The sequence below is a fragment of the Neoarius graeffei genome, chromosome 27 (assembly GCF_027579695.1).
Source record: "Neoarius graeffei isolate fNeoGra1 chromosome 27, fNeoGra1.pri, whole genome shotgun sequence".
Classification (NCBI taxonomy): domain Eukaryota; kingdom Metazoa; phylum Chordata; class Actinopteri; order Siluriformes; family Ariidae; genus Neoarius; species Neoarius graeffei.
The window spans coordinates 15,589,440-15,617,347 of NC_083595.1; the positions used below are offsets into that span (position 1 = coordinate 15,589,440).

Sequence of the window (27,908 nt, forward strand, 5' to 3'; positions counted from 1 at the left end):
CACTCAGAACCTTTAAGAATAAACAGATAAAGGATGAATACTGCATACATTTTTTATTGTGTGAAAGTCACAATTTTTATTGTGCTAGTGTGTACAAAATTATAGAATTAGAAGATTATAAGAATCAGTAAAATGAAATAATGATGGACTTCTTATGTATTGTGTGAGTAGATATAAATATTCAATAGTATTATACAGTAGATATTAGTGTAAAACTTATTTTTCACTTATACTATAACAGCATCAAAAGATAATGACAAACACAATATTTATAAACATTACATTCTTGGAACACTAAATTCTTAGAAGCATAACATTCAGAAATAATCCAGAATAACTTTGTATAAAATACATGTTTGTAGATGATGTCGCAAAGAAAAGCACATGCTACAAAAATAATGTGAAAATGAATGTAAAATGCAAAAAATTGTGATATGATACATATTTACTTAATACTGCAATAGCAGTTAAGTTACGCACCAGCTCTGAGTAAAAGTTGCCATTTAATGATACTCAAAAATTGAATGCAAGTGTGACTAATAATTACAAAAGCAGAGATAATTATTCTTAGCATGTGTAACACTTTAAGCCAAATATGACTTTAATTATAATGAGAGATAAATGTAACTGGATGGATAAATGTCAGATGGGAACTCATGATGATGATGATAACTGATGATGGTGAATTCATACTTCTGACAAATTTGAATATCTTTTCATTTCAACCCAAGTTTGAGTTAAAATATTAAAAACTTTTTTTGTTAATTTCATAAGTGGACGAGGATGTAGAAGTTACTTTCTGGGAAATCTGCCCCTCGGTCCACACATACCAAGCCAGAAGGTTTTGTGTGGATGAACCAACCACTGTACATGGCCGACTCAAAATGGCGGTGGTTTGCCTTTGTAGTTTTCAGGTAGAAGACAAAAGGCCATGTGCACGGGTCACCCTTGCAGATAGACTGCAGCTTGCTTTTCTCACAGCACTGAAACAGAAAACCATTACAACAGAACTTTGTAGGCCCCTGGCTATTATGTGAATAACAAGATCTCAGTCTATGAAATCTTGTGTTATAATGTTAAATACTCTGGACTTCAGTTAATCAGTCAGAATCCTGCATAGTTCTTCAACAGTTATGTCATCATTCAGAACTGATGAAGGCCCTCAGATGAATTAGAATACGTCTTCAAGACTACTTGACCTTCAGCATGACATAAAATTCAGGATGACTAAAAATGTTTATACACTGTCATGGAGGCTAGAGTTATATGCATAACCAGTTTTTAAATCACACTCCTGGCCACTACAGGAGACCTGCCCATTCTTGGAGACACTCTTGCCCAATCCCGCAGCTTCCATGGACCATCTTGACCAATCCTGCCCATTGTTCAGGCACTCCTGAAGAATCCCACCCATTTGTGCAAACACTCTTGACCAATCCTGCCCATTCTTTCAGAGACTCTTGACCAATCCCATCCAGTCAGTTTTTAAATCCTACACTTCTGGCCACTCGGAAAGGACACTTGTTCACTCCTGCACACACACACACGACCAATCCTGCCCATTCCAGTAGACACTCTTGACCAATTCTTTCCATTGCATTAGACATGCTTGATTAATCCTGCCCATTCTCCCAGACACTCGACCAATCCCGCACTGTCCATGGACAATCTTGACCAATCCTTCCCATTGCTGCAGGCACTTCTGAAGAATCCCACCCACTTGTGCAAACACTCTTCACGAATCCTGCCCATTCTTTCAGAGACTCTTGACCAATCCTGTCCTGTCAGTTTTTAAATCCCACACTCCTGGCCACTCTGAAAGGACACCTGCCCACTCTTGCACACATTCATGACTGATCCTACCCATTCCAGTAGACAATCTTGACCAATTCTTCCCATTACATTAGACATTTTAGATTAATCCTACCCATTCTCCCAGCCACTCGACCAATCCTGCACCCTCTGTAGATACTCTTGACAAATCCTTCCCATTGCCTCAGGCACTCCTGAATAATCCTGCCCACTTGTGCAAACAATCTTGACCAAATCTGCCCATGCTTTTAGACACTCTTGAGCAATCCTGTCCCCTCTTTTGACCAATCATAGTAGCCTCCTATGTATCTAATTGTAAATGCTGACTGTATCTGACCAATCCTGCCCATTGCTGCAGACACTCCTGATTAATCCCACCCACTTGTACAGACCAAGCTCACCACTTCCTGCAGACACTCTTGACCAATTTCACTCATTCTTGCAGACACTCTGTCTATCTATACATGCTTCTCCTGAGTTACCAGTGATCCTGATCACTTCTGCTCTCTGGACCTGCCTGATCCATCTTGATGCCTACTTGTAGTAGCATTCTCATCACTTTGCTCCTGCTGAGGATGGCCCCATATGGACAACCTAAAGATGCACTTAGAAATCATGAAGATTTGGACTGCAATTGATACAAACAGTTTTGCTCCTCATGTCGTCTCAGGGAGTTTTTCCTTGCCATCATCACCATCAGCTCATTGGGGTAAATTAATATATGTAACTTTTATATTTTTATAAAATTTATATATGCCTGTAAAGCTGCTTTGTGAGCACATCCATTGTTAAAAGCACTATACAAATAAAACTGAATTGAACTGAACTCTTGAACAATCCTACAACTTTCTGTCGACACTCTTAACTAATCTCACTCATTCTCACAGACATTCTTGACCACACATTACCTTACAAGATGTAGCTGAAACTCTTAACCACTAAGCTACCAATGCTCACAGCAATACTTTTTGTTGAGTTCCATGGGTTCCCAGCCCTGATGCATGCCACCTCTGTATTTGTACTCGTGGACTGTCTGTGTATTTTACATGTTTGTTACTGGATCAAACTGTACCACATGTTTTTACAAATTTCCTTGTTTCACTAAATTTTGGATTCTTGAATGGATTTTTTCTTACCTCAATAGTCAGAACTGGTCTGTCATTCTTACATATGCATTTAAGAAAGTTTGTGGAATGGCTGAAGTTCAAAACAACAGGAACACCTTTATCAAAATCTTCTTCTGCATTTGACATATAGTAGTAGATCGTGATGTTCGCTGTAAGACAGGCATTATGAATGGTTTCAATTTGGATTTGGTGTTTGATATCATACAATAAAGATTTATATAAAGTTTTTCACGAGCACAGCATGATTTATTAAATATTATGCTTAATCCTGGAAGCTCTTCTTTGACAGTGATGCCCAAAACTTACACAATATAACCAAAAGTATGTGGACACCTGAGCCTCACACCCATTTGTTGGCCTTCTCCAGCCTGTTGTTAAATAGTTTAAAGCACACAAGAAAGTCTTTGTATGATACAGCATTAAGAATTCCCCTTTAATGAAACTAAGGATCCAAGCTCAAACCTGTTCCAGCATGGCAATACACCTGTGCAAAAAAAAAAAGTGAATTCCATAAAGAAAAAATGTTTTGCCAAAGTTGGTGTGGAAGAACTTAAGTGGCTGGCACAGAGCCGTGACCATAACCTCTCTGAATATCTTTGGGGACATGGAACTGACTGCACCCCAGACCTTCTTGCACATCAGTACCTGACCTTACATTCCAGAAACTAGGGGAAAGCCATCTCAGAAGAATGGCAGATATTATAACAGCAAACATGGTACTAAATCTGAAATGGGATGTTCAACAAGGACATATGGGTGTGATTAGTGATTTACTCAATACTTTTGGCAATATTGTGTATATTAGCCAGACAATTTTGTTGCTTGAAATTTGATCCTGTACTAACCTGTGGTGGGACTCCTTGTGTGAGGCGTTTGACATCCTGGATGGGGGATATTTTCAGGACAGATGTTTTTTTTCAGTAAACTCTGGACCAAAACTTGATCACTTTCAAAATGTTTTTCCACATATTTTCTGCAAACTTGGGAAACAGAAGTTGGATGACAACTATGCACACATACACTGACACTAGAGGACTAATCTACTAGTTCTACTTTATATGCTGACTGTATATAAACTGTATTAGTACAGCATATGATTGCACAAATGTTTCGTTACATTTGTTGATGTTAATGTGTTAACGTGTGTCATGAACAATGTAGAAGTGCTGAGCTCATGGCAGCCTCCAAACATGGCTGCAACGGACTACAATTCCCAGCAAGCTCCACACCACCCTATCCCTCTGGAATTCTAATCAGTTCCGCATCTGAATCATGTTTCCACAAACTAGTATAAGCACTTTCCTTTCGCACAATCCTTGCAAACTATTGTTTAGTGTTTCCATAGCTGACCATACCAAGCCTTGACTTACTTTAGTGTAACTATCAGTTTACAACCTAGTTTACACTTTTCCCCGACTTTGATTCCTGTTTTGCCTCTGACATCCCGACTGCACCTCGCTGGACCTTGACTTCAGTTTACCATGATTATTGGATTACGACTTGGATTTGTTTACCTGCTATGCTGGATACTTCTCCCTGATTGCATCTGTAAGTTGCCTGCTGATTCTGACAATGTGTTGCTGATTTGAAAATGTTCCCAAATCACTTTTCACCATTGCAGGGGAAAAAAAAAAATCTTTTGGCATGTACAATCATACCTGTGATTCTGGAAATAACCAAATACAGTGTGTCTAAGTGAATGTCTTCAAAAACATTTACAGAAGTGTGAATGGCTGTGGCTATGTGGTGTGGCTACAGGAGTTTAGTCTTGCTGTGATTGGTTGTTTTTGTTATATAATAGTAGTATAGATTAGTAGCTCATGGAGGTAATACACATTCCAAACAGAGCCAAATGAATCCCAGTAATCAAATTATAGTCATCAATTTACTACAGTGTGTTAAACAAATTTTTTGCTTTCTCACCTGATGTGATGTTACTTTGGGTAGTGCCCACAACAACGTCATTGAGGGTGCATCCTGTACCACCACAAATGTTGCAGGATTTTTGGTCATCACATCCTCTAGCTTCAATAATTGATACACTTGTGTTAGTCATAGACACAAGCAGAAATTCCTCGTCAGTGAACGAATCACTTTCTGGATCACCGCTCTCCCATTCAGACTCTTCTGGCACCAGTGGATTTTCTTCATCTTTATCCAGACATGTTTCTCTCACCATAGCCAGACTGAAGTCTAAAACTGTCCTTTCTTTGTGGTAGGGTCTCATGCTTTCAGACTCTGGGCATTTCTTCTCTTCCTCATCAATACTTGCCCGGTGGATAGTCTGCGAACACAAGAAAAAAATGTGCAAAACATTTGTACAGAAAAAATAAAATAAAATCCTCAACAGGCCTGATAACAAGAAGTGGTTACACTTTTGGTTTAACTTACTTCCAGCAGTACAAACACCCACATCAAATTTACACACAATGTTTGACTTGCATGTCTAAGAAGTTCCATATGGAAATAGTACGGCATCAGACATTATATTAAAAAATATATACATAAAGGTTCCATGAAAATAAATCAAGTCCTAGATATAAATGCTGCAAAAAATGCAGTCGTTATTAATGACATTACCATTGCTTGGGAAGATTTAACACAACAAGTAGCAATCATGGTGAATGTGAAGGCGCTTCCTAAAGATCTCAGGGACTACATGATTAAACAATGTTTGAATGGAAAAAGCTACAGAGCTACAGCAAAGATCCCTATCAGTATGCCTGATGTGATAATATGCAGGTGGAATAATCATGGATTCACAACTAAATCATCATGAAAAAAAGTGTGCCATGCAAGATTTGCAGATAAGAAAGGTAAGACAAAATCCAGCAGTCACTTGAACAGAGTTGCAGGATGACCTGAAAGCAGCTGGAACAACAGCAACACAGAGACTAATAAGCAATGAACTGTACCGCAATCATCTCCGTTCCTTCCATTTATGCCAAACTCCTCTAATAAAGATGATGCAAATCTACAGTAAAAGCATTTAGACAATCCAGGACTCTTTTGGAATAATACAGTCTGATCAAACGAAACAAAAGTAGAACTCTATTGTGTCATGTTTGGAGAAATAAGGGTTTCCGGTATGATTCAAGAACATCATATGCCTAGCAAAGTATGGAGCTGGAAGCATCATGGTATGGAGCTCCTTCTTTGAAAATGGTACTGGGGCATTGCACATCATCAAAGGAAACATGAATGCAGAGATCTGTGGGGACATGTTAGAGGAACTACATCTCACTAGTCAGTTCCACTTCTGGTTTTTCAAATTGAAAGAAGGTCCACCTTTGCCACTGCAAACAAATGCATCTTTCACTCCCTGTTTCCTTTCCCATACATTTTGGCCATAGACTCTTACATCCTAAAAATTCTTGACCACAGTTATATAATCAAAACAATATCATGAGTAATTACAACAGGCTTTATAAGTAGAATACTAGAAGCAGTGGTTGAAAGTAACAAACTACATAGACTTGCATTACAGTACATAAGTCCATGGGTAACTGTACTTTTTTGAGTATAATGAAATCATTGTACTTTTGCTTGAGTGAAAAAGAAATCTAATTTGATCATCATTACACATTTAATTAGAAGGGCACTCAGTAGAGAGCATACATCTGCCAAACCACACATGATCAACATCAAAATCCAATCACTTGAACCTAGGATAATACTAAAGCTGTCCACCAAATTTCATCCAAATCCATTCACTGCTTTTTGAGTTACATTGGGAACACACAAAAAGCATCCTGGATCCACATACATATCCGGATTTGCATCAAAATCTAATCAATTGTTCCTTGGCCCATGGCCCACCTTTCCTCTAAATTTCATCAAAATCTGTTCACTACTTTTTGAGTTATGTTGGGAAGAGGCAAACAAACAAACAAATAGGAGCAAAAACATAACCTCCAACAACGTTGGTGGAGGTACAGTGATGCTTGAAAGTTTGTGAACCCTTTAGAAATTTCTATATTTCTGCATAAATATGACCTAAAACATCAGATTTTCACACAAGACCTAAAAGTAGATAAAGAGAACCCAGTTTAACAAATAAGACAAAAATATTATACTTGGTCATTTATTTATTGAGGAAAATGATCCAATATTACGGCGGTGTAGTGGTTAGCACTATTGCCTCACAACAAGAAGGTCCTGGGTTTGAGCCCAGTGGCCGATGAGGGCCTTTCTACAACCCCTGGCAAAAAGTATGGAATCACCAGTCTTGAATGAGCACTCATTTCACATGTTTTATTCTGTAGAACAAACTCAGATCACAAACATGATACAATAATAAAGTCATTCCAAAGTGCACCTTCTTGGCCTTCAGAAACACTAAAAGAAATGAAGAAAAAGCATTGTGGAAGTCAGTAAATGTTACTTTTATAGACCAAGCACAGGGAAAAAAATATGGAATCACTCAAATCTGAGGAAAAAAAATATGGAATCATGAAAAACAGACAAACAAAAGAACATTCAAAACACATCACTAGTACTTAGTTGCACCACCTCTGGCTTTTATAATGGCTTGCAGTCTCTTAGGCATGGACTTGATGAGTGACAAACAGTATTCTTCATCAATCTGGTGCCAACTCTCTTTGATTGCAGTTGCCAGATCAGCTTTGCAGGCCGGAGCCTTGTCATGGACCATTTTTTTTTCAATTTCCACCACAAGTTTTCTATTGGGTTGAGATCTGGACTATTTGCAGGCCATGACGTTGACTGGATGTGTCTTTCACCAAGGAATGCTTTCACAGTTTTTGCTCTATGACACGATGCATTGTCATCTTTGAAAATTATTTCATCATCCCCAAACATCTTTTCAACTGAAGGGATAAGAAAACTGTCCAAAATGTTAATGTAAACCTGTGCATTTATTGAAGAAGTAACCACAGCCATCTCCCCAGTGCCTTTGCCTGACATGCAGCCCCATATCATCAAGGATTGTGGAAATTTGGATGTTTTCTTCAGGCAGTCCTCTTCATAAATCTCACTGGAACGGCACCAAACAAAAGTTCCAGCATCATCACCTTGTCCAATGCAGATTCGTGATTCATCACTGAAGATAACTTTCATTCAGTCATCCACAGTCCATGATTGCTTCTCCTTAGCCCATTGTAGTCTTGTTCTTTTCTGTTTAGGTGTCAATGATGGTTTTCTTTTAGCTTTCCTATATGAAAATCCCATTTCCTTTAGGCGATTTCTCACGGTTCGGTCACATACTTGTACATTGACTCCAGCTTCCTCCCATTTATGCTTCATTTGTTTTGTTGTACTTTTTCGGTTTTCAAGACGTATGGCCTTAAGTTTTTTGTCTTGATGCTTTGATGTCTTCCTTGGTCTACCAGTACGCTTGGCTTTAAAAACCTTCCCATGCTGTTTGTACTTGGTCCATATCTTAGATACAGCTGACTGTGAACAGCCCACATCTTTGGCAACCATGCGTGAAGAGTTACCTTCTTTAAGAAGTTTGACAATCCTCTCTTTTGTTTCAAGAGACATCTCTCTTGTTGGAGCCATGATTCTTGCCAATCCACTTGGTCCAGCAGCCCTCCAAGGTGTGATAACTGCGCTGTTTCTAACTGCAGACTAACGAGCAGATCTAATCTGAGGCAGGTGTCAATTTAGGGAAAGGAAGTTGACTGGGTGAGTCCTTATTTTCTACCTGAAAATTGAGTGATTCCATATTTTTTTCCTCAGAATTGAGTGATTCCATATTTTTTCCCTGTGCTTGGTCTATAAAAGTAACATTTGCTGACTATCACAATGTATTTTCTTCTTTTATTTTAGTGTTTCTGAAGGCCAAGAAGTTGCACTTTGGAATGACTTTATTATTGTATCATGTTTGTGATCTCAGTTTGTTCTACAGAATAAAACATCTGAATGAGTGCTCATCCAAGACTGGTGATTACATACTTTTTGCCAGGGGTTGTATGTGGAGTTTGCATGTTCTCCCTGTGTCTGCGTGGGTTTCCTCCGGGTGCTCCGGTTTCCCCCACAGTCCAAAGACATGCAGGTTAGGCTAACTGGTGGTTCTAAATTGACTGCAGGTGTGAATGTGAGTGTGAATGGTTGTTTGTCTCTGTGTCAGCCCTGCGATAACCTGGCGACTTGTCCAGGGTGTACCCCACCTCTCACCCATAGTCAGCTGGGATAGGCTCCAGCTTGCCTGCAACCCTGTAGAACAGGATAAGTGGCTACAGATAATGGATGGATGGATGGATGGATGGATCCAATATTACATATCTGTGAGTGGCAAAAGTATGTGAACCTTTGCTTTCAGTATCTGGTGTGACCCCTTTGTGCAGTAATAACTGCAACTAAATGTTTCCAGTAACTGTTGATCAGTCCTGCACACCGGCTTGGAGGAATTTTAGCCTATTCCTCTGTACAGAACTGCTTCAGCTCTGGGATATTGGTGGGTTTCCTCACATGAACTGCTCACTTCAGGTCCTTCCACAAGATTTCAATTGGATTAAAGTCAGGACTTTGACTTGGCCATTCCAAAACATTAACCCTTTGGTGACTGACCCCTTGAAAATGGTTCCTCCAGGAACGATGACGTTTCAGTTGTCAAGACAACGGAAAAACTAAAATACAAGAGCATTTTGTTTTGTGTACAAGAGCATTGTGACGTATCTTTCTGTTTTTGTATTTTAGTTTTTCCGTTGTCTTGACAACTGAAAAGTCATCATTCCTGGAGGAACCATTTTCAAGGGGTCAGTCACCAAAGGGTTAACTTTATTCTTCTTTAACCATTCTTTGGTAGAACAACTTGTGTGCTTAGGGTTGTTGTCTTGCTGCATGACCCACTTTCTATTGAGAGTCAGGTCATGGACAGATGTCCTGACATTTTCCTTTAGAATTTGCAAGTATAATTGAGAACTCATTGTTCCATCAATGATGGCAAGCCATCCTGGCCCAGATGCAGCAAAACAGGCCCAAACCATGATACCACCACCACCACCATGTTTCACAGATGGGATAAGGTTCATATGCTGGAATGCAGTGTTTTCCTTTCTCCAAATATAACGCTTCTCATTTAAACCAAAAAGTTCTATTTTGGTCTCATCCATCCAAAAAACATTTTTCTAATAGCCTTCTGGCTTGTCCACATGATCTTTAGCAAACTGCAGATGAGCAGCAATGTTCTTTTTGGAGAGCAGTGGCTTTCTCCTTGCAACCCTGCCATGTGCACCACTGTTGTTCAGTGTTCTCCTGATGGTGAACTCATGAACATGAAAAAAAGCCAATGTAAGAGAGACCTTCAGTTGCTTAGAAGTTACCCTGGGGTCCTTTGTGACCTCGCCGACTATTACACACCTTGCTCTTGGAGTGATCTTGGCTGGTCGACCACTCCTGGGGAGGGTAACAATGGTCTTGAATTTCTTCCATTTGTACACAATCTGTCTGACTGTGGTTGGTGGAGTCCAAACTCTTTAGAGATGGTTTTGTAACCTTTTCCAGCCTGATGAGCAACAACACTTTTTCTGAGATCCTCAGAAATCTCCTTTGTTCGTGCCATGATACACTTCCACAAACATGTTGTGAAGATCAGACTTTGATAGATCCCTGTGGCAGCGGGGGCGTGGCCAAGCAGCAGTCTGTGAATGGAGGGCGGGGTCAGGGAAGGTAAGTGGCTAGGTCATTACACCTGATGTCAATTTGTGTGTGTGTGTGTGTGTGTGTGTGTGTGTGTGTTGCAGGGATGGAGTATAAAGGGAGGGGGAGAGGAGAGAAGAGGAGTTCGCTCCCCGACCATAACACATGCGTGCGTGCGTGTGTGCGTGCGTGCGTGAGTGAGTGAATGAATGAATGAGTGAGAGAAAGAAAGAAAGCTGAAAAGCCGAATAAAGTGTGTGTGTGTAAACACAAACTCTCGCCTGCCGTGCTTCTGTGCTCCACCCACATCGGGGATTACTACAGTGGTACCGAAACCTGGGATGCACAGAAGGGAACCACCCCATGGAGTCCTCCCTGTTCAAAGAGCTCATCCTTGCCCTCGCTACTGCCCAGCAGAACCAGCATCAAGAGCTGATCACCCTCCGGAAGGAGCAGCAGCAGCGCTTCGAAGCCTTAATGCTGGCCCAGCAGGAAGATCGCCAGGCGTTCCGGCACCGGCTCACGTCAGCAGGGCCGCCGGCCACCGCTGCCGCCACCCTCACGAAGATGGGACCGCAGGACGATCCGGAAGTGTTCCTCGCTCTCTTTGAGCAAGCAGCCGAGGCGTGGGGGTGGCCGCTGGAGCAGCGCGCGGCGCGCCTCCTCCCGCTCCTGACTGACGAGGTGCAGCTCGCAGCGCAGCAGCTCCCTGCTGACAGCCGGCTGGTCTATACGGACCTGAGGAAAGCCATCCTGCAGCGGCTCGGCCGCTCCCCGGAGCAACACCGTCAGCGCTTCCGGACGCTGACACTGGAGGAGGTCGGCCAGCCGTTTGCATTCGGCCAGCAGCTCCGGGACGCATGCCGGCGGTGGCTGAGGGCGGAAGACCGCGACGCCGAGGAGATCATCGATCTGGTGGCACTGGAGCAGTTCATCTCTCAACTTCCGGAAGGAACGGCGGAATGGGTCCAGTATCACCGCCCGGTGTCGCTGGAACGAGCCATCGAGCTGGCGGAGGACCATCTGGAGGCGGCTCCGATGGCAGGCAGACGAGGCATCGCCCCTCGATTCTCTTCTCTCTCTTACCCTCCTGTCTCTTGTCCCCCTCCCCACCCTGTTCCCCTGCCATGGAGGTGGCGGCTGGATCCTCCCCAGCCTGCCCATCGCACCCGTGGTGTCCTCCCATCTCCCTCTTCTGTGTCTGTGTTGTCTCCCCCTCAGGTGAGTGACACCCATAACACCTGTGCAGAGGGAAAGCCTGGGCCGGTGTGCTGGCGTGGCGGGGAATCGGAGCATCTCCCGAGTCAGAGCCCCACAAGGGAGGTGGGGGCTGTCATCCGGATCCCCGACGCGCCAAAAACCGCCCCCGATCAGGCCGGAATGTATCGTGTACCGGTGAGTATTCAAAGGGATACATATCACGCTTTGGTGGATTCCGGTTGCAGTCAGATCTCAATTCACCAACGTCTGGTGCAAGGTGAGACATTGGGGGGAGCACAAGCGGTGAAGGTGTTGTGTGTGCATGGGGATGTTCACCATTACCCTCTAGTGTCGGTCCAGATTCTATTCAGGCGTCAAACGCATAAAATGAAGGCGGCGGTTAATCCTCGCCTTACCCACTCATTGATATTGGGTACTGATTGTCTGGGATTTAAAGAATTAATGGAGTATTTAACACATAGTGGGTCCTGCCCTAGTAGGTCATGGGAAGATCCTGGTGTGGCATTGGCTGGAGAAGCTGTCGCAGAGCCGTCCACGTCGATACTGCGTCAGAGTGAGGAGCACCCCGCTCCTCCTCCCTCTCTCGGGGAGGCCCTTGGGGATTTCCTGTTAGAGCAGTCGCGAGACGAGACTCTGCGGCATGCGTTTGACCAAGTGAGAGTAATCGATGGTCAAACTCTTCAGCCAAGCGCGGCACCAACCTTCCCCTATTTTGCCATTATTAAAGATAGATTGTACCGAGTGACACAGGACACTCAAACTAAGGAACGAGTAACCCAGTTGTTAATCCCAGAGAGCCGTAGGGAACTCGTATTCCATGCGGCTCACTTTAATCCCATGGCCAGACACTTGGGGCAAGACAAAACACTAGCCCGAATAATGGCCCGGTTCTATTGGCCAGGGATTCGCAGGGATGTCCGTCGGTGGTGTGCGGCGTGCCGTGAATGCCAATTAGTAAATCCCACGGCCACTCCAAAAGTGCCGTTGCGCCTTCTTCCTCTAATCGAGACCCCGTTTGAGCGACTTGGGATGGATCTCTTCGAGCCATTAGATCGGTCAGCACGGGGATATTGCTTTATTTTAGTTCTAGTGGACTATGCAACGCAATATCCGGAGGCAGTGCCTCTCTGCAATATCTCAGCACTCAGTATTGCGGAAGCACTCTTTCGCATTATCTCCCGGGTCGGGATTCCGAAAGAAATCCTGACAGACCAAGGCACCTTGTTTATGTCACGCACACTGCGCGAGCTGTATGGGTTACTGGGGATTAAGTCTATCTGCACCAGTGTCTATCACCCACAAACAGATGGATTAGTCGAGCGATTCAACCAGACACTCAAAAACATAATCCGGAAATTCGTTAGTGAAGATGCGCGTAATTGGGATAAGTGGCTCGAACCCCTGTTGTTCGCAGTACGAGAGGCCCCGCAAGCCTCCACAGGGTTTTCTCCCTTTGAATTATTATATGGGTGTAAGCCACGTGGCATTCTGGATGTGCTGCGGGAAAATTGGGAGGAGGGACCTTCACCGAGTAAAAATGAAATCCAGTATGTTCTTGACCTGCGCGCAAAACCCCACACCCTCACGCAATGAACCCAGGAGAATTTACGGCAGGCACAAGAACGTCAAAGCCGGCTGTATGACAGGGGCACGCGCCTTAGAGAATTCATGCCGGGAGAAAAAGTACTCGTATTATTGCCCACGTCGAGTTCTAAATTAGTCGCCAAGTGGCAAGGGCCCTTCGAGGTCACACGGCGAGTTGGGGATGTCGACTATAAGGTAAAGCGAACGGATAGGTGCGGGGCACTGCAAGTCTACCACCTTAACCTTTTAAAACGCTGGAATGAGGGGGTCCCCGTGGCGTTGGCGTCGGTAGTCCCAGAGAAGGCGGAGCTGGGGCCGGAGGTAAAAAAGATAACATCTCAGGCCACTCCGGTCCCTTGTGGAGACCACCTCTTGCCGACCCAACTCACGGAGGTAGCCAAGTTGCAGAAGGAATTTTCCGACGTGTTCTTGCCCCTTCTGGGTCGTACCCACCTCATAGAACACCACATCGAAACGCCCACAGGGGTGGTAGTGCGTAGCCGCCCTTACTGCTTGCCCAAACACAAGAAAAAGGTGGTTCGGGATGAACTCAAGGCCATGCTCGAAGTGGGCATAATCAAGGAGTTCCACAGTGACTGGAGCAGCCCAGTGGTCCTGGTTCCCAAGACTGATGGGTCGGTCCAGTTCTGTGTGGACTATAGGAAGGTCAACGCAGTGTCTAAATTTGACGCATACCCAATGCCTCGCATTGATGAGTTGCTTGATCGGTTAGGCGCTGCTCGCTTTTATTCGACACTGGATCTAACCAAGGGATATTGTCAGATCCCCTTGACTCCTCTATCCCAAGAGAAAACAGCCTTTTCCACACCGTTTGGTTTACACCAGGGGTTTTCAAAGTGTGGGAGAGTCAGCCCCCCCTCGGAGAGCAAATAAACAACAGCGCCCCCCTACAATTTTTGTTGTTGCTATACTTCATGTTCCATTCGTATTTTTTTAAAAAAATGGTTGTTGTACACATTATTTATTTCTTTTTCACATTTTAAACATCTGTGCTTTTTAAAACATCTTGTTTTACACATTTTAAACATCCCATAGCATCGTTAGGTAGCATCTCTTGGCAGACAACACACTGTGGCAGTGGAGCATCTTCAGATCCAGTCCATGAAAATCCAAACTTTAAATAATCGTGGTCATACTTCCTTCTTTTTCCAGTCCCCCAGGATTCCGCGGGCCTTTTTTGTGATTGTTGCGGGCTAAAATGTCTGATGTTGCGGGGGGTTCCAAAAAAATTGCGATGAAAGTTGCGGTGTTTTTTAGGTTTTTGTTGCGATTACATTGTGGGAGGAAGTGAAAGTTGCGAGAAATTGTTGCGATTTTCTCTTTTTGTGATTAAAATTGAGTGATATGTTAAATATTAAGTTATTACTGAAAAACTATTGATTAAAAAAACAAAGAGAAATGGTCCTATAAACAACTTTACCAATATAAAAGATTACCAGGACTACAAAAATGCAGAAAAATAGGCTTTACTTATCCAAATGCACTTGTTGGTTCAAAAGTTAAAGTGCAGAGAACCTCACAGCACAACATGAAGTTACCTTAACCCTTTGATGCAAAACATGGGTCAAAAGTGACCCGGCTGAGATTTTATCTTCTATATCTTTGCAATAAATTAATTCCATCATTCAGTATTCAAAGTATTCCTCAATTAACTTGTTTTTGATCATCATACATCCTTATTTTAATTTTTCCTTTCTTACTTTTTGAATAAAAACCCTTTTTGTATCACTACCCTTCTAATGCAACATGGGTCAAAAATGACCTGCATTCATTTTCCAGGTTATTTCATGTATGGCTGAGTGTTTCTATGATATACTTTTGAAATAAATTCATTTTGTCATTTACTTTTCCAAATATGCAGTAAATGTCTTGTTTTTGTTTAGCACAAATCATCATTTTTATTTTTCCTTTCTTAAGTTATGAACAAGCACAGCTTTTGTAATTCTACATCAAGTTTACACACATGGGTCAGAAACGACCCACGTGCATTTACTACAGCGTTTGGTGGGAACTGTGAATCGTGCTTGTGTCGGACATTTCACAGCTCAGCACAGCGCCCTTTGCCCATCTAATACATGTAAGTAATGTTTTTCAATTGTTCTAACATTACCTTAGAAAAAAATTGATTATGTTTAGGTTACCTTGAGAGTGAGTAGATTACTTGTCAGACAGTTACAAGTAATTACTATTAGCTACCGAGCTGTTGACATATTCTACTTTAGTTAGCTAATTTTATTGTAGTTGGCTTAGCTAACTACATAGTTAATAAATAAATAACTGGCCCCATTCACTGCTAAAGTAATTACTTGAAACAAATTATTATTATAATATTAAGACATTTAATTTTAAATCACACTTGGATGACCCATGTGTAGTAATATAAAAAGTATTTTTGTTCATAAAGTAGGAAAGAAAAAATTAAATTAATGATTTGTGGTAATTAAAAACAAGATATTTAAAGAATACTTGGAATATTCAATCATAAAATAAATTGATTTCAAAAGATAGAGCAAAGAAAAACTCAGTCAGCATAAAATAACCTGGAAAATGAATGTGGGTCATTTTTGACCCATGTTGTGCATTAGAAGGGGTGTGCATATGTTTTGCATCAAAGGGTTAAAATATAATATAAATGCCTCAGCTTTTATGTAAGAAAAAAAACTATTAATACTAGTACTGTGTGCAGGCAGTCTCTCCTGAAGACTAAATTAAACAATAATTATAAACTAATAAAATAAATGGCTCAGGCTTCATAGAAGAAAAAAACAATTTGAACAGAATCTCACAGTATGATGCTGAAGCTGCTTAAACAATGGAAAATAAAATACCATTTTGGCAAAAATGTTGGCATCCATTAACTTCTTGTATTAAGTAAAAAAAAAATAAAGTGCACACAGTCCTTCACTGTAAAGATAACACACTTTCAGTGTTGCCAGATACTGCTGACGTTTTCCAGTCCAAAATATGTTCAAAACCCGCCAAAATACACTTGAAATCGTCCAATCTGGCAACACGACACGCATGCTGCTTCTCTTGAACACACGGAAGTAAGGCGGAAGGTAGTTTGTCGACGTCACCTCAAGACGACGCCAACGATTGGTCAAATTTGCGGTGATTGGATATAATTGCAACACCGCCCTGAATTCGCGGGGATTGGTTGAATTTGCGCTGAAGTTGCAAATCGCAACATCCTGGAGGCTCTGTTTTTTTGCTTGGCCCAGACTTTGTCTCCTCACTCACTGTAGCTTTAGGTACTAAAAACCGATCCATTTTGTCTCTCACGTTGCGCCCCCCCTGAAGAACTCTGGCGCCCCCCAGGGGGGGCGCACCCCACACTTTGAAAAGCCCTGGTTTACACCAATTTGTCACGCTCCCCTTTGGGTTATTTGGGGCGCCTGCTACATTCTAGCGGCTTATGGACAGGGTCCTCCGCCCTCATGCTGCCTACGCGGCCGCCTATCTAGATAACATAATAATCTACAGTCATGATTGGCCGTGACACTTGGAACACCTGAGGGCTGTTTTAAAGTCGCTGAGGCGAGCGGGCCTCACAGCTAACCCAAAAAAGTGTGCAATTGGGCGGGTGGAAGTATGATATCTGGGGTTCCACTTGGGTCATGGGCAGGTGCATCCCCAAATTAACAAGACTGCAGCGATTGCAGCCTGCCCGAGGCCCAAGACCAAAAAGGAGGTGAGGCGGTTCTTGGGGCTGGCTGGCTATTATCGTAGGTTTATACCTAACTATTCAGACGTCACCAGCCCACTAACCGACCTCACTAAAAAGGGGGCTCCAGATCCGGTCCAGTGGACGGAGCAATGCCAACAGGCCTTCTCTGAGGTAAAAGCTGCACTGTGTGGGGGGCCACTTTTACACTCCCCTGACTTCTCTCTCCCCTTTATTTTGCAGACTGATGCATCGGACAGGGGGCTGGGGGCCGTTCTGTCCCAGGAGGTGGAGGGTGAGGAGCGCCCGGCGCTGTACATCAGCCGAAAGCTGTCGGTGCATGAAAGCAAGTACAGCACAATTGAAAAGGAGTGTCTCGCCATCAAGTGGGCGGTCCTCGCCCTCCGATACTACCTACTGGGATGCCCTTTCAGTCTCTGTTCGGACCACGCGCCCCTCCAGTGGCTCCACTGCATGAAGGATGCCAATGCGCGGATCACCCGTTGGTATCTCACTCTCCAGCCATTTAAGTTCGAGGTGATCCACAGGCCGGAGGCACAGATGGTGGTGGTGGACTTCCTGTCCCGTCAGGGGGGGAATCAGCTTCAGGCTGGACGGCTCTCCGGCCTGAGTCGGGCGGTGGGGGTATGTGGCAACGGGGGCGTGGCCAAGCAGCAGTCTGTGAATGGAGGGCAGGGTCAGGGAAGGTAAGTGGCTAGGTCATTACACCTGATGTCAATTTGTGTGTGTGTGTGTGTGTGTTGCAGGGATGGAGTATAAAGGGAGGGGGAGAGGAGAGGAGTTCGCTCCCCAACCATAACACATGTGTGCGTGCGTGCGTGTGTGTGCGTACGTGAGTGAGTGAATGAATGAATGAGTGAGAGAAAGAAAGAAAGAATTATTCCTAGATGTTCGACCAGCTTGCTGCCCTTGGTTGCAAGGGATATCTGTACATATGCTTGTAGTCATGGAATGAGGTTGAACCCTACCAAATGTAAAGAACTGTGTATAGACTTTTTACAGTATAAGCACTCTTATTTACCTCCCTTGCAAATGTCAGGTCAAGTTATTGAGCAAGTATCTTCTTATAAGTTGCTTGGTGTATACATTTCAGACAATTTGTCATGGTCTACCCACTGTGATTTTATTGTAAAGAGAGCTCGGAAATGCCTATATGCTTTGCGCGTGTTGAAGAAATCTGGTGTTTCATCATCTGACCTTATTCAAGTTTATTGTAGCCTGGTTAGGCCCATCCTAGAATATGCATCTCCTGTGTGGGCTGGGCTACCAGCTTGTCAAGGTCAGTTGGTGGAGGGCATTCAGAGGGCTGCACTTAAAATTATATTTCCCGAGCGATCATATGAGTCAGCACTCGTGGGTTGTGGTTTGTCTATGTTGGCAGCGCGCTGTGATGGGGCTTGCAGGAAATTTATTGCTAACATCAGGGAGTCTGGTTTCCTAGCACACATGCTACTACAGGCCGTGAGGGTCGCTCATGGCTATGGTTTGAGGTCTGGCCTGTTCCGCACTGACTATCGTGTAACAAGGACCGACCGACTTAGCAACTTTGTGACCTATAAGTTCAGTAGGGACTAAATATGTTTTTTTGTGTGTGTTATTGTATTGTATTAGTATTTGTAATTGGCCTCCCTTGTAATTTAGTGTTATCACTACCAAAGGGCTAAATAAACTGAATTGAATTGAAAAAAAAGAAAGCTGAAAAGCCGAATAAAGTGCATGTGTGTAAACACAAACTCTCGCCTGCCGTGCTTCTGTGCTCCACCCACATCGGGGATTACTACAATCCCTGTTCTTTAAATAAAACAGGGTGCCCACTCACACCTGATTGCCATCCCATTGATTGAAAACAGCTGACTCTAATTTCACCTTAAAATTAACTGCTAATCCTAGAGGTTCACATACTTTTGCCACTCACAGATATGTAATATTGTATCATTTTCCTCATTAAATAAATGACTAAGTATAATATTTTTGTCTGGTTTGTTTAACTGGGTTCTCTTTACTTTTAGCACTTGTGTGAAAATCCGATGATGTTTTAGGTCATATTTATGCAGAAATATAGAAAATTCTAAAGGGTTCACAATCTTTCAAGCACCACTGTAATTACTCATTTCACTGCTTGAGCATTTTAATTACAGAAGTAGTTTTTGACCAGGTGTCTTTACAGTACACTGAGTCAAGTGAAAGGAGTAACAGTACTTTTACTCAATGAGTGTATTTTGAAGTTTGTCCACTAATGAGTATGTAATGGTAAAAATCAAATCATGTTAATAATGTCCAATTGCACATGAGAAACCCTTGTACTAAAATACAGATAATGGGGTTTAGTGTCTACAATTTAATATGAATCAGAAAGCACATCCAGGATCTTTATCAGCTCATTAGTTCTGTCATTGAGTAACAGGCAAGGAACCTCTGAAGCTCTGATCTGGAGTCTTATTTGGTAGAAGGGATATTCTTTGATACTTTGAGCTTTTTTTGATACCCCTCCTAGAACTGTCACCTTATTGTGGTGGAGGGGTTTGTGCGCTTGAATGATCCTAGGAGCTATGTTGTTGGGGGCATTATGCCCCTGTTAGGGTCTCCCAAGGCAGACAGGTCCTAGGTGACAGGCCAGACCAAGAGCAGTTCACCAAAACCCTTATGGATAATAAAAGATCAAGGACCGTGACATCGCCTGGTATGGCGCAGCCGGGGCCCCGCCCGGGGTTGGGGCTCATATGCGAGCGCTTGGTGGCCAGGCCTTTGCCCACGGGGCCCGGCTGGGCTCAGCCCGAAGCGGTGACATGGGCCCAACCTCCTGTGGGTTCACCACCCACAGAGGTAGCTGTAGGGGGCCAGTGCAGTGTGGATTGGGCGACAGTCGAAGGCAGGGGCCTTGACGACCTGATCCCCAAACACGGCGGCTAGCTGTTGGGACATGGAATGTCACTTCCTTGGGGGGAAGGAGCGTGAGCTTGTGCAGGAGGTTGAGAGGTACCAGCTAGAGATAGTCGGGCTCACCTCCACACACAGCTTGGGCTCCAGAACCCAGCTTAACGAAGGGATATTGGCATAGTCCACCAGAATTAAAATAAAGTGATATCCCCTTGACTCCTCTGTCCCGAGAGAAAGCTGCCTTTTCCACACCGTTTGGCTTACACCAATTCGTCACACTTCCTTTTGGGCTGTTTGGGGCACCCACTACGTTCCAGCGGCTTATGGACAGGGTCCTCCACCTCCACACCACCTACGCAGCCGTGTATCTCGATGATATTATCATCTACAGCAATGACTGGCCACGGCACCTCAAACACCTTAGGGCCGTCCTAAAGTCGCTGAGGCGGGCGGGTCTCACAGCTAACCCAAAGAAATGTGCGATTGGGCAGGTGAAAGTACGGTATCTGGGTTTCCACTTAGGCCATGGGCAGGTGCGTCCCCAAATTAATAAGATGGCAGCAATTGCAGCCTGCCTGAGGCCCAAGACCAAAAAGGGGGTGAGACAGTTCCTGGGGCTGGCTGGCTACTATCGTAGGTTCATACCTAATTATTTGGACGTCACCAGCCTGCTGATGGATCTCACTAAAAGGGAGCACCAGATCTGGTCCAGTGGATGGAGCAATGCCAACAGGCTTTCTCTAGGGTAAAGGCTGTACTGTGTGGGGGGCCACTGTTACACTCCCCTGACTTTTCTCTCCCCTTTATTTTACAGACAGACATGTTGGACAGTGAAGTGACATTCCATGTCCCAACAGCTAGCTGCTGTGTTTGGGGATCAGGTCGTCGAGGCCCTGCCTTCGACTGCCGCCTAATCCACACTGCGCCAGCCCCCTACGGCTACCTCTGTGGGTGGTGAACCCACAGGAGGTCGGGCCCACGTTACTGCTTTGGGCTGAGCCCAGCCGGGCCCCGTGGGCAAAGGCCCGGCCACCAAGCGCTCGCATACGAGCTCCAACCCCGGGCCTGGCTCCAGGGTGGGGCCCCGGCTGCGCCATACCGGGTGATGTCATGGTCCTTGATTTTTTTTTTATCCATAAGGGTTGCCCTATGTCTTGGACACTCAGGTGAAGAGAGGTGCTGAGCTGTCAACTGATCACCACCTGGTGGTGAGTTGGATCCGCTGGCGGAGGAGGAAGCCGGACAGACCTGGCAGGCCCAAACGTATGGTGAGGGTCTGCTGGGAACGTCTGGCCGAGCACTTTGTCAGGGAGGTCTTTAACTCCCACCTCCGGGAGAGCTTCTCCCAGCTTCCGAGGGAGGCGGGGGACATTGAGTCTGAGTGGACCATGTTCTCTACCTCCATTGTAGATGCAGCTGTTTGGAGCTGTGGTCGCAAGGTCTCCGGTGCCTGTCATGGCGGGAATCCCTGAACCCGGTGGTGGACACCGGAAGTAAGGGATGCTGTCAAGCTGAAGAAGGAGTCCTATCGGGCCATGTTGGCCTCCGGGACTCTGGAGGCAGCTGACAGGGTATCGGCAGGCATGCCACAGCTCAGGCAGTTGCGGAGGCAAAAACTTGCAACTGGGAGGAGTTCGGTGGGGCCATGGAGGAGGACTATCGGTCGGCCTCAAAGAAATTCTAGCAAACCATCCGGCACCTCAGGAGGGGGAAGCAGTACTCTGCCAACACTGTTTACAGTGTGGGTGGGGAGCTGTTGACCTCAACTGGGGACATTGTCGGGTGGTGGAAGGAATACTTCGAGGATCTCCTCAATCCCACTGTCACGTCTTCCATTGAGGAAGCAGAGGTTGATGACTCAGAGGTGGACTTGTCCATTACCCAAGCCGAAGTCACCGAGGTGGTTTTCAAGCTCCTCGGTGGCAAGGCGCCAGGGGTGGATGAGATCCGCCCCGAGTATCTCAAGTCTCTGGATGTTGTGGGGCTGTCTTGGCTGACACACCTCTGCAGCATCGCTTGGTGGTCGGGGACAGTGCCTCTGGAGTGGCAGACTGGGGTGGTGGTCCCTCTTTTTAAGAAAGGGGACCGGAGAGTGTGCTCCAATTATAGGGGAATCACACTTCTCAGCCTCCCTGGGAAGGTTTACTCCAGGGTACTGGAGAGGAGAATTCAGCCAATAGTCAAACCTCGGATACAGGAGGAACAATGCAGTTTTCGTCCTGGTCATGGAACACTGGACCAGCTCTATACCCTTCATAGGGTGCTCGAGGGTTCATGGGAGTTTGCCCAACCAGTCCACATGTGCTTTGTGGATCTGGACAAGGCATTTGACAGTATCCCTCGGGGTATTCTGTGGGGGGTGCTTCGGGAGTATGGGGTTCGGGGCTCTTTGCTAAGGGCTGTCCGGTCCCTGTACGAACGGAGCAGGAGTCTGGTTCGCATTGCCAGCAGCAAGTCAGACCTGTTCCCAGTGCATGTTGGACTCTGGCAGGGCTGCCCTTTGTCACCGGTTCTGTTCATAATTTTTATGGACAGAATTTCTAGGCGCAGCCAGGGGCCGGAAGGAATCCTGTTTGGGAACCACAGGATTTCATCTCTGCTTTTTGCAGATGATGTTGTCCTGTTGGCTTCTTCAAACCAGGACCTTCAGCATGCACTGGGGCGGTTTGCAGTCGAGTGTGAAACGGCTGGGATGAGAATCAGCACCTCCAAGTCCGAGGCCATGGTTCTCAACCGGAAAAGGGTGGCTTGCCCTCTCCAGGTTGGTGGAGAAGTCCTGCCTCAAGTGGAGGAGTTTAAGTATCTCGGGATCTTGTTCACGAGTGAGGGAAGGATAGAGCGTGAGATCGACAGGCGGATCGGTGCAGCCTCCACAGTGATGCAGTCGCTTTACCGGTCTGTCGTGGTGAAGAAGGAACTGAGCCAAAAGGCGAAGCTCTCGATTTACCAGTTGATCTACGTTCCGACTCTCACCTATGGTCATGAGCTTTGGGTAATGACCGAAAGAACAAGATCGCGGATACAATCAGCCCAAATGAGTTTCCTTCGCAGGGTGGCTGGGCGCTCCCTTAGAGATAGGGTGAGACGCACAGTCACTCAGGAGGAGCTCGGAGTAGAGCTGCTGTTCCTCCACATCGAGAGGAATCAGCTGAGGTGGCTCGGGCATCTCTTTCGGATGCCTCCTGGACGCCTCCCTGGGGAGGTGTTCCAGGCATGTCCCCCCAGGAGGAGGCCCCGGGGAAGACCCAGGACATGCTGGAGGGACTATGTCTCTCGGCTGGCCTGGGAACACCTCTGTGTTCTTCCCAAGGAGCTGGCCGAGGTGTCTGGGGGAAGGGAAGCTTGGGCTTCCATGCTCAGACTGCTGCCTCCGCAACCCGGCCCCGGATAAAGCGGATGAAGACGAGACGAGACGTGTTGGACAGAGGGCTGGGGGCCATTCTGTCCCAGAAGGGGGAGGAGCGTCCCATGCTGTACATTAGCCAGAAGCTGTCGATGCGGGAAGGCGGGTACAGCACGATACAGTGTCTAGCCATCTAGTGGGCGGTCCTTGCCCTCCGGTACTACCTGCTGGGACACTCTTTCACCCTCTGTTCGGACCATGCACCCCTCCAGTGGCTCCACCGCATGAAGGATGCCAATGCGCAGATCACCTGTTGGTATCTTGCACTCCAACCATTTAAATTCGAGGTGGTTCACAGGCCGGGGGCGCAGATGGTGGAGGTGGACTTCCTGTCCCGTCAAGAGGGGGCAGGGGGAGTCAGCTTCAGGCCGGACGGCTCCCCGGCCTGAGTTGGGTGGTGGGGGTATGTGGCAGTGGGGGCGTGGTCGAGCATCAGTCTGTGAATGGAGGGCAGAGTCAGGGAAGGTGAGTGGTCGTGTCACTACACTTGTCAATTAACGTGTGTTTGTGTGTCTCCTCCAGTGACTGCGCCCTGTAAAAGGAGAGTGAGAAGAGGAGGTTGGTGCCGAGGGCTTGCTAGTAGCCTGTGTGTGTGTGGCTGTGAGAGAGTCTGAGTTGTGTGCTGAAAAGCAGCAATAAAGGAAATAATTAAGATGCAAACAACCGCCTGCCGTGCTTCTGTGCTCCACCCACATCAGGGTCTTTGTAGACTAACCTAATTAAATAAATCAGACAAATATTATACTTAATCATTTATTTATTGAGGAAAATTATATTACATTATTACATAAAAGAAAGAGAACCTTTTCTTTCAGTGTCTGGTGTGACCCCCATTGTGCAGCAATAACTGCCATTAAACATTTCCTGTAACTGTTGATCAGTGCTGCATATCAGCTTGGAGGAATTTTAGCCCACTCTTTACAGAACAGCTTCAACTCTGGTGGGTTTTGTTACATGAACTGCTCACACAACATTTCTATTGGATTAAGTTCAGGACTTTGACTTGGCCATTCCAAAATGTTAACTTTATTCTTCTTTAACTGTTCTTTGGTAGAGTGACTTATGTGATTAGGCTCATCGTCTTGCTGTATAACCCACTTTCTACTGAGATTCAGTTCATGGACAGATGTCCTGATATTGTCCTTTAGAATTAACTGGAATAATTCAGAATTCATTGTTCCATCAAGGATGGTAAGCTGTCCTGGATCAAATGCAGCAAAACAGGCCCAAACCATGATACTACCACCACCATGTTTCACAGATGGGATAAGGTTCTTATGCTGGAGTGCAGTGTTTTCCTTTCTACAAATATAATTATTCTCATTTAAACCAAAAAGATCTATTTTTGTCTTGTTTGCCCACAAAATTTGTCCAATAGCCTTCTGGCATGTCCAGGTGATCTTTAACAAACTGTAGGGTCATGAACAGTAACATTAGCCAATGTGAGAGAGGCCTTTAGCTGCTTAGAAGTTACCCAAGGTTCCTTTGGTACCTCGAGGACTCTTATACACCTTGCTCTTGGAGTGATATTTGTTGGTCAGTTACTTCTGAGGAGGGGAACAGTGATGTTGAGTTTCCTCCATCTGTCTGACTCTGGATTGGTGAAGGCCAAAATCTTTAGGGATGGTTTTGGAAACTTTTCCAGCCTGATGAGCATCAACAACTCTTTTTCTGAGGTCCTCAGAAATTTCCTTTGTTCGTGCCATGATACACTTCCACAAACATGTATTGTGAAGATCAGACTTTGGGAGAACCCTGTTCTTTAAATAAAACAGGGCAAACACTCAACATGTGATTGTCATCCCATTGACTGAAAACACCTGACTCTAATTTCACCTTCAAATTAACTGCTAATCCTAGAGGTTCACATACAACCCTGATTCCAAAAAAGTTGGGACAAAGTACAAATTGTAAATAAAAACAGAATGCAATAATTTACAAATCTCAAAAAAAGATATTGTATTCACAATAGAACATAGACAACATATCAGATGTCGAAAGTGAGACATTTGAAATTTCATGCCAAATATTGGCTCATTTGAAATTTCATGACAGCAACGCATCTCAAAAAAGTTGGGACAGGGGCAATAAGAGGCTGGAAAAGTTAAAGGTGCAAAAAAGGAACAGCTGGAGGACCAAATTGCAACTCATTAGGTCAATTGGCAATAGGTCATTAACATGACTGGGTATAAGAAGAGCATCTTGGAGTGGCAGCGGCTCTCAGAAGTAAAGATGGGAAGAGGATCACCAATCCCCCTAATTCTGCGCCGACAAATAGTGGAGCAATATCAGAAAGGAGTCCGACAGTGTAAAATTGCAGAGTTTGAACATATCATCATCTACAGTGCATAATATCATCAAAAGATTCAGAGAATCTGGAAGAATCTCTGTGCGTAAGGGTCAAGGCCGGAAAACCATACTGGGTGCCCGTGATCTTCGGGCCCTTAGACGGCACTGCATCACATACAGGCATGCTTCTGTATTGGAAATCACAAAATGGGCTCAGGAATATTTCCAGAGAACATTATCTGTGAACACAATTCACCGTGCCATCCGCCGTTGCCAGCTAAAACTCTATAGTTCAAAGAAGAAGCCGTATCTAAACATGATCCAGAAGCGCGGACGTCTTCTCTGGGCCAAGGCTCATTTAAAATGGACTGTGGCAAAGTGGAAAACTGTTCTGTGGTCAGACAAATCAAAATGTGAAGTTGTTTATGGAAATCAGGGACGCCGTGTCATTCGGACTAAAGAGGAGAAGGACGACCCAAGTTGTTATCAGCGCTCAGTTCAGAAGCCTGCATCTCTGATGGTATGGGGTTGCATTAGTGCATGTGGCATGGGCAGCTTACACATCTGGAAAGACACCATCAATGCTGAAAGGTATATCCAGGTTCTACAGCAACATATGCTCCCATCCAGACGACGTCTCTTTCAGGGAAGACCTTGCATTTTCCGACATGACAATGCCAAACCACATACTGCATCAATTACAGCATCATGGCTGCATAGAAGAAGGGTCCGGGTACTGAACTGGCCAGCCTGCAGTCCAGATCTTTCACCCATAGAAAACATTTGGCGCATCATAAAACGACAAAAAAGATCTAAGACAGTTGAGCAACTAGAATCCTACATTAGACAAGAATGGGTTAACATTCCTATCCCTAAACTTGAGCAACTTGTCTCCTCAGTCCCCAGACGTTTACAGACTGTTGTAAAGAGAAAAGGGGATGTCTCACAGTGGGAAACATGGCCTTGTCCCAACTTTTTTGAGATGTGTTGTTGTCATGAAATTTAAAATCACCTAATTTTTCTCTTTAAATGACACATTTTCTCAGTTTAAACATTTGATATGTCATCTATGTTCTATTCTGAATAAAATATGGAATTTTGAAACTTCCACATCATTGCATTCCGTTTTTATTTACAATTTGTACTTTGTCCCAACTTTATTGGAATTGGGGTTGTACTTTTGTCACTCACTGATAGGTAATATTGAATCATTTTCTCAAAAAATAAATGAGCATATCTCATATTTTTTGCCTCATTTGTTTAATTTGTTTCTCTTTATCTACTTTTAGGACTTGTGTGAAAATCTGATGATGTTTTTGGTCATATTTTTGCAGAAATATCAAAATTCTAAAGGGTTCACAAACTTTCAAGCACCACTGTATGTAAATAAAGGATGAGCAGACAAGATGATGTTTCTGCACAACGGAAGCCAATTCATAAATTTCATTTTAATTACTGCTCATTTTCATGTCATACGATAATTTAACGAACCAGACGCCTGATTAATTCACAGACCATTCTGTGTGTGGGGGTGGGGGGGTACCTATGTGATATGGTTCTTTAGATCATTTATCTCTGCAAATATGTAAACACCTGAGTGAAACAGGGCAGTCTCAGTGCTATGTGTGTGAGAAAGAGAAACTATTCACCAGAACTGGAGACCCTGAGCTTAGCATCCTGACAAACGTCTTCGGAGGCAAATGTTCAGTTTCGACATCATTTATCATCATGATCTTGTCCCCTTTTCTACAGAATAAAATATGCAGAAACCATGATGTTATTCCTTATGCTAGATTATTTTATCAGTAATGTAAAAGACACACTTTTCTTGCCTGACACTATTACATGATTATATAAAAACAACAAAAAATGATGTAACATTATAATTGTAACTGTGTTGTGCTGGTCTTTATTACCTGCCCAAATCACTTGGCTTAGTGGTCAAAACTTTATCCACTTCATAACAGTGCTTGCCATCGACCACAGCGTGAAACAAGGCAACGCCCCCAGAGAGAAAATTCTCCTAGAAAACCACTTTTTTAAATTAGCTGAAGTCAAATCAAGTGAGACAAGGCTTTGTTTTTCATAAAAAGGAGAATAAAGGAGAATAACCTTTATCAGTTTGATCAGATAGAGAGACAGACATACCTGTTCCATGTTGCTATCTTGGCAGACAATAAAGACTCTGGCATCAGTGCAGGATTTTGTGATTTTATAAAGCATGGGTAGTGGGTTGGACTTCAGTAACAACGCTCATTTTGTTGTATATGGTTTCACTGTACTG

The 27,908-nt window shown here is 44.5% G+C and overlaps 2 protein-coding genes across 6 annotated transcripts in view; one reads left to right on the top strand and one right to left on the bottom strand.

The window, feature by feature from the left end:
• Window positions 1-373: 373 nt before the first annotated feature.
• Window positions 374-27,880, bottom strand: LOC132875023 (uncharacterized). Its single transcript, XM_060911584.1, has 7 exons — window positions 27,773-27,880; window positions 27,541-27,647; window positions 27,274-27,370; window positions 4,863-5,223; window positions 3,785-3,919; window positions 2,949-3,088; window positions 374-983 (listed from the first exon to the last, which is right to left on the bottom strand). The coding sequence occupies exons 1-7, from the start codon at window positions 27,845-27,847 to the stop codon at window positions 768-770; spliced, it is 1,131 nt and encodes a 376-aa protein (XP_060767567.1). The 5' UTR covers window positions 27,848-27,880; the 3' UTR covers window positions 374-767.
• The window catches only part of LOC132875024 (uncharacterized), a 38,450-nt gene continuing 14,758 nt past the window's right edge, over window positions 4,217-27,908 (top strand). For all 5 annotated transcript variants that reach the window (XR_009651740.1, XM_060911585.1, XM_060911590.1 and 2 more), the window contains exon 1: window positions 4,217-4,487. The gene's annotated coding sequence lies outside the window, so the exon portion shown is untranslated. The remainder of the gene's footprint in view (window positions 4,488-27,908) is intronic.

Coding starts and splice junctions, on each gene's coding strand:
- LOC132875023 (XM_060911584.1), bottom strand. CDS start 27,847: ATGCTTTATAAAATCACAAAATCCTGCACTGATGCCAGAGTCTTTATT. Junction 27,648..27,772: donor AAGATAGCAACATGGAACAG/GTATGTCTGTCT, acceptor GTGGTTTTCTAG/GAGAATTTTCTCTCTGGGGG. Junction 984..2,948: donor GACCAGTTCTGACTATTGAG/GTAAGAAAAAAT, acceptor TTTCTGTTTCAG/TGCTGTGAGAAAAGCAAGCT.